Source organism: Capricornis sumatraensis, chromosome 1 (genome assembly GCF_032405125.1).
Source record: "Capricornis sumatraensis isolate serow.1 chromosome 1, serow.2, whole genome shotgun sequence".
Taxonomy (NCBI): Eukaryota; Metazoa; Chordata; class Mammalia; order Artiodactyla; family Bovidae; genus Capricornis; species Capricornis sumatraensis.
Window position 1 is genome coordinate 178,797,547 of NC_091069.1, and position 13,347 is coordinate 178,810,893.

A 13,347-nucleotide genomic window follows, 5' to 3' on the forward strand; every position below is an offset into this window, starting at 1 on the left:
CCTTAAATTTCAGTGGTCCTGCTGCTGTCATTGCAGCTATCCTCCAACCAGCATCTTCTCTGGGCCATCACTGGTTGCCACTTCCACGTATCACCCTAGTTTCATCCTCAACACAACTTTCAACATTATGTGTAAAACCTTCTGGATGTAATTCCCATAGAGAGTTGACTATATCAAATACCAGAGAAACCGGGCCCTTTAAAAAAATCAAATCTCATCCTAATGAATTCCAGCGTTCCTGGTAAGCATCTTCCTCTTTTCAGCAGCGACATTTACAACTTGGCATCTTACTTCACAATTGCATAAAAGGACAACTGCCTGGACAGATGCCTACACGGTAGAGCGGGCTGTGCTCAGGGAGCGGCCGGTCTGCTTGAATAGAAGGGCGTGTCCTCCTGCCTCGATCTGAAAGGTGACAACCAGGTCAGCCTTTCACATTGGTGTGAAGGGGTCACTTCATGCTGGCACTGCTGTCTCTTTCCTTCCTAATCAGGTAACCTCATGTGGTGAGGGCTCTCTTTAAAGACGTGTTCCCAATTTTAAGCAAACCCTTCCTGAAAGGTGCTTTACCAAGGAGGAGTTACAAAATATATTAAAGCATCTCAAATCCACGTATCTTATGGCTGTGTGTGATCTTTCCAAGTTCACTCCCAGTCATTCCCTGGACTGGGAAGGTGCTCAGATTTATTGAGGGGTGTATTAAGACAAGGCCAGGACTCTGGCCAAGTGCAGGAACTGGGTCTCCTCAAGAGACACCTCATGTCCTTGAGCTCTGCCCGGGGCCTGTCCGGACAGGCCAGGGAAGGAAGCATTTCCGGCTGCTTCAGGCAGATTAAGTGGGATTTAGATGATCTTGAAAAACCAGAGAGTACACACAGCACACGGTAGGCTTTCAAGGAAGAATGACTGATTGACAGACTGAATGGGCCTCTATCAGGAATTTCTTTATAGTGAACTGCTTTTATGCGGGAGACCTCCACGTAGTTCCCATTTGGCCAGGCTGTCACTCTGCAGGGTCTTTGGCACGTCTGTGTGCTTCCAGCCCCTGTGCAGGTAGCACTGGAGCCAAAATCTGCCTCCCTGGAGCTCCTCTCTCCTCAGAGCAGAATCAGGGGCTACTCGGGAGAGCATGCTGGGCTTTCAGGTCAAGCCAACCTAGGTTCAGATCCCAGCTCTGACACTTGTTGGTTGAAGGACTTGGGCTATGTTTTTAACCTTTAAAAGCGAAGACATCACTTTGCTGACAACATTCTGTATAGTCAAAGCTATGGTTTTTCCAGTAGTCACGTATGGATGTGAGAGTTGGACCATAAAGAAGGCTGAGTGCTAAAGAATTGATGCTTTCAAATTGTGGTGCTAGAGAAGACGCTTGAAGAGTCCCTTGGACAGCAAGGAGATCAAACCATTCAGTCCTAAAGGAAATTAACTCTGAATATTCATTGGAAGAACTGGTGCTGAAGCTGAAGCTCTAATACTTGAGCCACCTGATGTGAAGAGTCTACTCATTGGAAAAGACCCTGATGGTGGACAAGATTGAGGGTGGAGAAGAAGGGAGCTGCAGAGGACGAGATGGTGGGCTAGCACGAGATGGTTGGACTCAATGGACATGAATTTGAGCAAACTCTGGCAGATAGTGAAGGACAGAGGAGCCTGGCATGCTGCAGTCCGCAGGGTCGCAAAGAGTCAGATACCACTTAGTGACTGAACTATAACAAGAGGCCTCTGGTCCTTCATCTAAATGTGGGAATAACTCCACTTATGGTGGGTGGTTTTGAGAACTGAAACTATTGCCTGTGTAATAATACTGGACACTCAGAAACCACTTGGAGAAAGTGTTGTTCTTTTATGGCCATCGCTCATATTATTGGAAGTCTCCTAGGGCCATGAATGAGGGTTCCTCTTCTTTCACAGCCCTGAGGACGCCACGAAACTAGCACCAGATCCTTGAGGCCTCCCCCCTCCCCCTCCCGTGATACTGTGCTTTCTCTGCTTGGGTGATGGTGCCCCCCTGCCCCTGTCTCATGAGGGCTCTGCTCTATCTTGTGAAAGAGCTGCCTGATACCTTGGGTGAGGGAACTCGGGGTGCAGGGGATGCACCAGTAGACAGGTGAGAAGTGGCTGGAGCGGGTGTGTGCGGCGGGGGCACCCATCATGACATGGCATGGTTGCTACTCATGCCTAGACATTCTCTCCTGGGAGACAGTGTCCTTCCTGAAGGTCACCATCGGCTTCCTCCCCTCTGTTGTCCAGGGCCACCTCTGGGAGCAGCAGGTGCCCCGAGACTCTGCCCTGTGGCCTCTCTTGTCCGTCCTGGTTTAGAGCAGCTTCTCAGGAGGCAGCCACGTCACCATAAGGGCTTCCAGCCCTCCAGGCTCCAGGGTCATCACCCTTCCCACAAGGGCTTCCTGCCCTCCAGGACCCTTCCCAACTTCTAGGTGGTGGTTATTGTGATTGCTGTGTTTAGTGCAGGAGGCAACAGTTTTGCTCACATTTATGCATGTGTGGGCAGTGAGGAAAGGAAAGCTGGTCGCAGGGTCCACACTGGCCTGGGGCCCATTCTCCTCCACCCACTTCCCACAGAGGCCCGAGAAGCAGCCCATTGCCCTCTGGCCTGGGCAGCTGGATGCTCACCTACTCTCTTCAGAAAACTCACATGGGATGTCAACTAAGGTTTTGTTTCTGCATCACAAAGGAAAATAGAACAGGGACTACTGAATCAGCTTTTCTTGGATCATAAGCTGTGATTTCTCCATAAACTAGGTAATGGCTGTTGAATTCCACAGCTGTTCCTGAGCATTTACTGAATGCCAAGCCCTGCGCTATGAGTGGATGGAGGCTGAGATGCCAAAGATGGAGTCCCTGTCTTTAGGGAGTCTCCATGGGTCATGGGTCCTGACAGCCCCATGCTCTGCATCTGGGCTGGTGAAGGGCTGGTGGAGAGCCAAGGCGGGCACCTGGTGTTCTTACTTCACCACTCCTCGTCTGCTAAAAGTCTTCCTTGACTGCCTCAAGCTCTAGCAAGTTCCCGCCTCTCCAGACCCTGGCTTCCTGTGGCGCCTACAGCCTGGGTGATGTTCCCTACCTGTTATGTAGTCTTCTCGGCATCGCAGCCTCACCAGCCACATCACATCATATGCACTTCAGCAAATGAAACAACCGAAGCTTAGAGAAGTGAAATAATCCGCCCAGGATCACAGAGTTACTCGGCCGCAAAACTGGAATCTGCTCTCACGTGGTCTGATTCCCAGGCCGGGGCTTCCCTTAGGACAGGGTACTTACTGTCCATCCTCACTTGACCCTGAGAGGCCCCTCTTCCATGTCACATCAGCACTAGGTACCCTTCTCTGATTTTGTGTCCTTCCCTGAGGGCAGGGCCCAGTCAGCCTGGTGTCTGATCCCCTGCTGGTGCTGCCGGCCCAGACACTCTGATAGGCCCATTGGATGAAGGATGGAGAATGAGCTCAGCACCTCTCTCCTCCCTTCTCGCTCCTCAGTCATCTGCGGGCAACGGGAGCAAACAGCTCTTATGAGCCAGGTGTCTGTCTAATTATAGCTGAGTTAGTCTTTTAGACAGTGGATTAAAAACATAACAGGATCTGAGGTCTTTTAGCTGGTTCTGTCTGGGTCAGCATGCTAACCCCACACATGTCTTGGTTTGCAAAAATAGTAATAAGAAGCTGAGGCAACAATGACTTATGGGTCATTTACTACCTGTACCGCAGAGAGAAGCACCAAGACAATCATCTAAGCTCGAGAATTTGGTCACCTAGTTTTACCGTGTGTGTCTGCGACCAGGAGGGAAGCTATGAGGCAGTTGTCTTCTTCTGTGAAGGCTTCTAGTGAGTCTGGGGTTGCTGGGAGATGAAGGGCCTTTGTTTCTGGTGGTGCCATTGCGTTATTTGGCGATAGCAAGAATAATCCGGTACACTTTCTGCACCTTTCACTTCATTCTCTGTTAATGACTGAGCCTCCCGGGAGGTATGTCCCTGTCTCATTGTTGTATTGTTCTTTCCTCCAGAGATCCTGCGGATAATTCAGCTGGACCTAGACCTCAAGTACAAGACCAACATCCGGGAATTGTTTGAGGAGTTCGACAACTTCCTGCCAGGCGCCATCATTGGCATAGCGCGGGAGATGCAGCCGGTGTACAGGTGGGTGGGAGCAGCTGGCCTGCCCTCCAGGAACCCTCCCTGCCTCTTACCACCCCCACCCCCCACCTTCCGCAGAGGGGATCGATGGGTCTCCGTCTTTCTGCACTGAACATCCTGGGGACACTTTTGTACTTATTGTTTAAATAGTTTGGGCAGCGGGGTCTGCACCAAGACCATAGATGCTTACTTACCTCATTCATTTGGGAGAGTTGGTGACATTTTTTCTTGTGGAAAGCCCAGCCATTTGGTTTCTGGTTCAGCTCAGAATTTTTAAATCTCCGGCTCTGTCTTACACTGGAGGTGTCGAGATGCAGCTTTAACTTGCTTGTCTGGTGATGAACTAAGTTTTCTTGGCCTCTGAGTCACCAGCAAGCCCTCCTCTGTGTAAGGGGGAGAAGGTTTGTCAGTGTTTTTCAGGGAGGGAGAGGCTGCACAGCTTTCGTGCACAGATTGGCATCGACCAGTCAAGTCAAGAGTGCGTTCTTGTTCCTCTATATAGTTTTTTCCTTATCAGGTGATCAGCATAGAGAAACTCCAGCACTGAGAACCGGGAGACACGTTCAAGAGTATTCACTGCGGCATCATTTGTAGTAGCCCAAACCGAAAACAGCTCAATGCTCATGGACAGCAGAATGGATAAATATAATATATTCATCCAGTTGAGTACTTGAAATAAAAATGAGCAGACGGTACCCACGTGCAGTGATAGGCAAGACTAACCTGTGCTGTTTAGGGATGTATATGCAGTGGTAAATGCCATAAGGAGAACCGAGGGATGATGGTCCCAAACGGCAACAGGACAGCTACCTGCGGAGTGGGTGGGGAGTGGGAGGGGCGTGGACCCGGGTGGGCATTGCCCCTGGTTGGCTGCAGTGCTTTGCGCTCCACTTGAGGGGCTGTGCATGTGTTTGCGTGTATTCCTTTGTGTGTAATATATGTCTTACAATTTAAAAACGTTTAAAAAGAGAAGGAAAGGCAGAAGCACCTGCAGGTTTTCATTATAAACCAGGCCCATGACCCTGGGTACAGAGACTTCCACATTGCTGACTATTCCTCCTCTGGGCAGAGCCATAGCTCCCCCAGAGCCTGGAGCTGGGGTTTTGCTGCCCTGTGAGCTGACCCACCCTTGGTTCTCAGTGCATACCCTCATGCTGACTCCCAGTGGGCATTCCCAGAGCCAGGCCCAGTCTTTGGAGAGCCGCAGGGCAACTAGTGACTCAAGAACACGCATGTCCTCTTAGAGGAGAGTGACAGCCTCGGCTTGGTTGTAGTTATTTGCAAGACCCTGATCACATAACAGGAAATTCCTGCAAGGCCTCTGAGTGAGTCGATAACTCATGGGCCAGGTGGGGTGTTTCCCTTACATAATCCTCTCACAGGTTGCCCTGGAGTCACGCAGTAGAGCCCCTTACTCTGCTGTGCGTGGGGAAGAGGAGACTTTAGGCAAACCCCTGCCCTTGCACTCATAGCAGCATAGCCCCACCCCATCCCGCCCCCTTCCTTCACCTTCACACAGGGCGTGTGTTAGGTCTGTGGGTGTTGTTTTAACCAGGGGAGGAGATGAAGGAACACTGAGCCAGGAGTCTGATGGCCTATGTGCTAGTCCCAGCTTGGTCACCACGCTTGGCCTTGCCATCTGAGGGTGGGAGCAGGTGCGCTCTGAGACCACCGTCCTCCAGCCCTGGCATTTATGATCCCAGCCCTCTGACCCTCACCATTTCCGAGTCATCTTTGCTCAGCCTGAGGTTGCTTGTCAGCTGGTGAATTCCTCACTGCTACACAGGGCCCATGACCCAAGGATCGTTAAACCAGGCTGACTATTAAGTACAATTAGAGCTGTGAGGCCTTCAAGCCCTGGTTTGGAATTTTTCTCATGTAATACAGATGAAAACCTGATCACGCTTAACTTAAATGGTATTGGCCAGACTTTATCTTTTCTGTACATCGAAGATTTCAGAAACAGTGAAACCGAAAATCAGTTTAATTAGGCTTTTCAAAGGAAACCTTTGAAAGATTTTAGATTCAAAATGAAATTGAGTTTTCCTCATCTTCAGAATCCTGCATTCTGCACCATGGCATGAGACAGAGGAGACTCCTGTAGCCGGGCTGGTGATAAAGTCCAGAAGATGCCCTGTTTGTAGGGCCCAATCTGTCAGAAGCAACAGAAATGAAAAGTCCTTTACTTGCTCTTCCCCGCTTCCGTCCCCTTCCAGCCGAAATGTTTCTGAAGACCTCTGATAATTAGGTCTGCGGTGACTGCCCTGTGCTGATCTGTCCCCACCGGCTCTGAGTAATTTGATACTTGCCTTCTGTCTCATGCTGAGGCGGGGAGCATTTGGTGCTGGCCGGGGCAGGGAACCGTGGTTTTTTGCCATCTTCCGTAAGAAAACCAGAGGCTCCAGTAGCCCCAAAGATCGAGTGTTAGTTGTCTGCCACTCTGGAGTCTGTGCCTGGTGTGAGTGTTTGTAGGGAGGGGGAATGTAGGCAGGGGGGTAAACAAGGCCTGAACCAGGGCCGGCAGAGCCAGGCCCCCGAGAACAGCTTCAGGCCCATCTCCGTAGAAGCGGCTGGTATAGCTGGTGGGGAATCCCCCGTGGCCGTCTGCCTTCCTCTGTAGGCACCTGGTCCTCCCCCAGGAACTGGCCTGTGGACTGTGAGGTGGGCAAGGTTTTATCATAAACAGAATCTGCTAGCATCTGTGCAAAGAAAGGAAAATTTAGAAACCAAATGGCACAAAAGCAAACTTAGCTGATGAACAGAGCGCATTCGGATCTGGAAATTCGCTAAGCAGAAATAAATCTAGACCTTCTCAGCTGTGTTATTTTTATAGTCACTTGTCCGAGAGTTACTATACTTCAAAAAAGGCACATATTAAGTCATTTTTATGGCTGTTTCCCTTTGATTGTGTGCCATGAATGTTAGAAGATTGAGGGGCTGGAAGAGAAAGTATTTCCCACTGTACTTTTGACAAATAGCTTTTTAAAAAAAACAGCCCCCCCCAACTCCGCCCCAAACATAGCACCACATCAGCTGTGTTTTCTAGAAAATGATGTCTCATGGGATGCTAGCATTTTGATTAAGGAGCCTTTTCCTCTTTGGCCCCTGTAAGATTTTGTTGAGTCAGATGTCTCATGACTTTCCTCATCTGAAAACTGGGGAGCAGTGGTCATCTTGGGTGGAACATTGTCCTTCCCTTCTTGATTCTTTCTCTTCTTCTTTGCTAGGAAACTCTAGTTAGTTGGGCAGTGTGGTTAGTTGGAATAAGTGGAGAAGGGTCTAGTGCTTTCTAGTCATAAATAGCTGTGTTTCAAATATGTGTTAATCCAGGATGCCACTGAGCATTTTCTTCCTTATGAGTGAATTGGAAAAGTAAAGAAAACTGTTAGACCCGCTTTGTGCATAACTTATAAAAATCGTAAGGGTGTATCACCTGGCAGAGCAGCCATACATAGAAGAAATGACTCAGATTATACTCAGAAACCATGGATTATAGTCCTGCCTTTCACAAATTACCCATGTGACACTACGTAAGTCAGTTGATTCTCTGAACTTCTGTGTTTTCACCTGTAAGTGGGGATAGATATGTCTAATACACAGAATTGCTGAAACGCTCAAATGAAATAAAACACTTGAAAGTTTCTGGTGTAAAAGAGACTCTGGGTAGAGAACGTTTCCTCCTGCCCACGCTTAATCATCATAGCTCCATTTGTGCTCTCCTTTCCAGCTGATTTGTTGTTCAGTGTACCTCCTACTCTACCCCACCCACAACAGATATGGTTGCCAGTTAACATACAGGATGCCCAGTTAAACAAATTTCAGATAAACAACAAACAACTGCTTTATGTAAGTATAACCCAAATACTGTAAGGGGATATACTTAAACAAAACAAGTATTGTTTATATGAAATTGAAGTGTAACTGGGTATCCTGCTGGTTTTCTTTCCTTTCTTCCCTTCTTTTTTTCTACATTTGGCCGTTCTACCCCTACTCAAGTGTTCAGTTCAGTTCAGTCGCTCAGTCGTATCTGACTCTTTGCGACCCCATGAATCGCAGCACGCCAGGCCTCCCTGTCCATCACCAACTCCCAGAGTTCACTCAGACTCACATTCATCAAGTCAGTGATGCCATCCAGCCATCTCATCCTCTGTCGTCCCCTTCTCCTCCTGTCCCCAATCCCTCCCAGCATCAGAGTCTTTTCTAATGAGTCGACTCTTCTCATGAGGTGGCCAAAGTACTGGAGTTTCAGCTTTAGCATCGTTCCTTCCAAAGAAACCCCAGGGCTGATCTCCTTCAGGATGGACTGGTTGGATCTCCTTGCAGTCCAAGGGACTCTCAAGAGTCTTCTCCAACACCACTGTTCAAAAGCATCAATTCTTTGGTGCTCAGCTTTCTTCACAGTCCAGCTCTCACATCCATACATGACCACAGGAAAAACCATAGCCTTGACTAGACGGACCTTAGTTGGCAAAGTAATGTCTCTGCTTTTCAATATGCTATCTAGGTTGCTCATAACTTTTCTTCCAAGGAGGACCCCGCTTTTTAGCAATGGAGAGTGATCTGGCTTTTCTATAACATCCTTGAGTGAATGGGAACAAAGGGTATGAAAGCGGGAAACCAGTGGGAAGGTGGGAGGTTGAGGGGCAGCCTTCAGAGTCTTCAGGAGACAGCAGGCCTGAGGTTCACCCACCCCTCTGCAGGAGCCAGGGCCAGACTGCAGCCTGGGAAGTTGAATAGGCCCCTGGAGCTAGGCAGCCCGCAGTGGCTTAGCTTCAGCCACAGGGCTCCTGCAGAGCCTGGCGTGAGTGAGTGAGAGTGTGTGTGTTGAGGAGCTGGGGTAGCAGCCGCTGGTTGTGGTCACTCTGTCTTGAGGCTGGCCGCCTGAGGAGCTGTTGGATGGTGGCTTTATTAACGGGGGCCACGGGCTTCTGGTTCATTCTCTCTCGGCTCCATTGGCTGGCTGTATGCTGGTTTGAGCCCAAACCCACCATGAGGTGGAAGCATCAGGCGAATCCTGTCAACTGCTGATAATGACACCAAGCAGGAATTTGCTTTTGTGGTTAATATTTTAATGATGTCTACTCTACTACGTTTTTAGGTCTTGTGGTTTTTATTGATAGCATTTGTGCCAGCCTAACCTCTGTCCGGATGCTTGAAATAAAAATGTCTAACGTATTTTCAGGCCTCTTTATCCCATTCCTAGCACTGGAGAAGGGATGTTGGGAAGGAAGTGAGGACTCGCACAGAAGTAGGAGGGGAGGACGTGGACTGACGTCACCTCGGCCACTCATGGCTGTATGACCTTGGGCAAGTTTCCTGACCTCTCTGAGTTTTAGTTTCTTTAGCTGAGACCTGGAGATTATAGCAATACTGTATAATACTATATATGGTGAAGTTGATTGAAGGCTAAATTAGACAGTGTATCTGGCACAGACTAGGACGTCTTATTTGTGATAGCAACTTTATCCAGTCCCACTCAGGCACTTGGTTCTGTGACCGTACCCTGTGAGGCTCAGCTCCCTCATGGTATGTAAAGCTGGAGCAACTGATAATTTAGCATAATTAGCGCTGGTATTTTGGCTTCTCAGCATCTGTCATGGCTTCCTGGGTGGCCAGTGGTAAAGAATCTGCCTGCCATTGCAGGGGACACAGGTTCGATCCTTGGGTCGGGAAGATTCCCTGGAGAAGGAAATGGCAACCTACTCCATTATTTTTGCTGGGAAATCCCATGGACAGAGCAGCCTGGCAGGCTATAGTCCATGGGATTGCAAAGAGTCAGACATGACTTAGCAACTAAACAACAACAAAAACAGCATCTGTACCCCCTTCCTATGTTTGAGAAATTTCTGCTATGTAAGCCTGCCTCCCTTTATGGAAGACAGAAAGGCTGGAGACTTTCTTTCCTGGACTCCATGCAGCTAGGGTTCTGTGTTCTTCTCCATCCCCTGAGAAAAGCACCATCAGGAATTTAGAATCTATGCAGGCTGGTTTTATACTTTGACTGTATACCCTGAGCAATATAAAGTGAAAGTGAAGTTGCTCAGTTGTGTCCGACTCTTTTCAACCCCATGGACTGTAGCCTACCAGGCTCCCCTGGCCATGGGATTTTCCAGGCAAGAATACTGGAGTGGGTTGCCATTGCCTTCTCCAGGAGAAGCAAAATAAAGTATTTGCAAAACAGAAACTGACAGTATTACCAGGAGAAAACAGTGAGTCCACAATAATGGAGTGAAATGTTAAGGTGCCTCTGTCAGAAACCAGGAGCTCAAAGAGGCGGAAGGCTTGTGTGCAGAAGATCACAGCAGAGAAGGAAGGGCGGGGGACACGAGGAGGACAGACCGCTGGGGCAGGCGCCTGTCCCGTGTTTCACACCGAGAGCCTGCCTGGGGGCCTGGCGGGCATTTCAGTGCCCCACTGAGAGTGAACTTCTGGCTACTACCTGCTTCTGGACGTCAGCCCTTGGCTCCAGTGGTTTCTTGTCCATGGAGATGTTTGTCTCATTTTTCACCCCTACTGTTTTCCTCCCTCTGCTGCATTCCTTGAATTTAAAAAAATACGAGTAATACATTTTCATTAAAAATTCAAGCAGTATACAAAGATGATTATTTTTCCAGAAATTTTCTACAGATTTATCAGTGGTGCGTGTGTAAGTAGACTCATACTTTATATACCCTTGTGCATCTTTCTTTATTCACTAAACAGTGTGTCTTGGCCATCCTTATCCCTAACTCAGTATTTCTGTATTAAACATTGCTAGTCTCCCAATATGTATTTTTTTTTATGTTTTATCTTGGAAAGCTTCTAACATAGACAAAGGTAGACGGAATCATGTAGTACTCCAGGTGCTTTAGTATTATAAAATTCATGGAGTTTTAGTAATTATCAATCCTGAGCCAACCTTACTTCATCTTTATCCCTATCTATCCTCTCTTACCGCCCTTTCCCAGGCACCCCCATTATTTTCAAGAAAACCCAGTCAGCAAACCATTTCATTGGTAAATATCATTTTAACTTTATCATTAAAAAAAAAATTCCATGTGCTTGTTTCTGGATTTGGAGCTGAGAGGTTGTGTGAACTCATGGTGTCATTTTGTCTTCAAGTTCCTTGTCCTGAAATCAGTTTATATGAGGGAGGAAAACAGACAGGCGCCGCTCTAACTTCTAGCCAAGTGACATTTTCCATCCCTCTCCAGATTGTCTTATGTCAGGACGTTAATGTGGCAGTCTTGTCTGGAAGGTTTTACAGCCCATATAAATTCAGGTCCATTGTTCACCAGGCATGAAATACTGTGTTATAAGGTAACTCTGCCACCACCATCATTTCAGGATGAGTAAGCTAGGACTTGCAGATGAAAGAGACTAGATTTTCATCTTTCTGCTGACACCTGAGGATGAATTTCTTGGCTCTTGTTCTTGTGTTTTTTTAAAAAAATTAACCAAGATGGAACCTGTCAGTTTCTATTAGAGTTAAATCTGAGTAAAGAGAGAAAAACCTGTGAGCTTTTAAAATAGTGGCTGATGAAGAAACCCTGTATTCCTTCATCTTTGGGAGTTAGAAGACAAGGCTGACTGCTTTTGCGGAGCCTGTGTAATCCAGCAGCAGTGATGTAGCCCCTTCAGGAGTCACTAATAAAAGGAGAGAAAAATATCTGCTCTGTGGTAGAGATAAAAATATAAGATTATTATTTTTAATGGCAACATTGGGAAAATGTATTTTAAAAGGAAAAAGCTGCATACAGAAAACCCGAGTGGAACTGTGTTACTGTAAATGTAATTATTTCTTCTCTGATGGTTGTGCCTCCCGGGGAAGTTGTGAATATCCAATGTCATCTGAAGGTCATGGAGTCAGGGAGGCTCCTGAAGGCTGAGCACCCAGGCTGAGATGACGTCCTGGTGGGGACCATGTGAGGGACTTACCTTCTCTGAAAACACGGCTCACATCAGCTCTTGCGTCACCTTGGGCAGTGTGAGTCCTCTGGCACTACTGAATCAGTAAGATCCGTGGCATGGTGCCTGACACACGTCATGGGAAGAATGAGTGAGGAAATGAGAGGGCAGATGGGCGGGGCCAGGTTGCATGCTCACTTTGGGCTGTGCAGTCCAGGTGCCAGGCACACAGTAGATTTTAACTGAATACATGACATTGTTTAATAAGAGGGGACTTTCTGAAAAATGTGTTAACCAGTTCTTAAGTACAAGTCCATAGGCCCATCGCTGGTGTTTTTATAGAAATCGCTTTTATTTTCTTTTTAGAGACACTCCGTGGCATTGTTATTCTCAGTTTTTATTGGGTTCATCCTGTGTGAACCACAAGATTAGGAGCTTTGAGGAATTATGAGGTCGGTCACATGGTTCCTGCTTTCAAGGAGATCATAATGTGAGGGAGATGGGCGGTTGGAATTCAGTAAAGACTCAAACACCCAAAATGCAAACTCCAAGTTACTGCTGCTGTTTAGAGGTTTCCCTTGGATGAGCCTCAGAGAAGCTTTACTGTAGGGACTGGGAACTTTACTCTGCGCCCATGTCAGCCTCAGTGTAACAGTCTGCTGTCAGAATTCTAAGGCGTGTGTGTGTGTGTGTGTGTGATGTTTCTGTCTTTCTTCTGAAAGGTCTCTTGGGAGGGCACTGGGGTTTGCTGTGCAGGTATAGCCTCCAGGAAGCATGTTTAGATGGACCTGGCCTTGTTCGCAGATGGAAAACTCCCTGGCAGGCTATGGCCGTGGGCCTGGCTGAGCAGGAGGGAGAAACTCGACCCTGTGCTCCAGAAGCTGGCAGCCTCATTGGCAGGACCACCACCCTGGATGGCTCCTCTGGGGGCCCTGCTAGGTAAAGGCCCAGCAAAGGATGACAGGCTGGGAGGACTGTCCTTCTTTGCATTACTACTTGTTTCTTTTGCCAGATAAACATCTTCTTGAGAAATCCTCCTTTGTAATCCAGGCAGCAAAAAAGACTTATCTGTAAGCATCTTCCTGGGGAAAAAAGGCAAAATAGCATAGCTGATTCATGGTGACACATGTACAAGAGGGACTTTCTGTGACAAACAGTGTGTGAAAAGGGCTGAGTTAGGCATGACTGGCTCCACGTGAGGGGAATTTCAGTATGGCTCCACAGCCACCTTGGGCACACATTTCAGCCACATGACTGCATTTCTGCAGGTGGTTGAAATGGATAGTCAGCCCTGAGGGCCCTCTGCCTTGAG

The 13,347-nt window shown here is 47.9% G+C and overlaps 1 protein-coding gene across 1 annotated transcript in view; it reads left to right on the forward strand.

The window, feature by feature from the left end:
* XXYLT1 (xyloside xylosyltransferase 1) overlaps positions 1-13,347 on the forward strand; it is a 180,704-nt gene that overhangs the window by 96,845 nt on the left and 70,512 nt on the right. Inside the window, exon 3 of the mRNA XM_068972406.1 lies at positions 4,019-4,151. Coding sequence (XP_068828507.1) covers positions 4,019-4,151 — 133 coding nt within the window. The remainder of the gene's footprint in view (positions 1-4,018; positions 4,152-13,347) is intronic.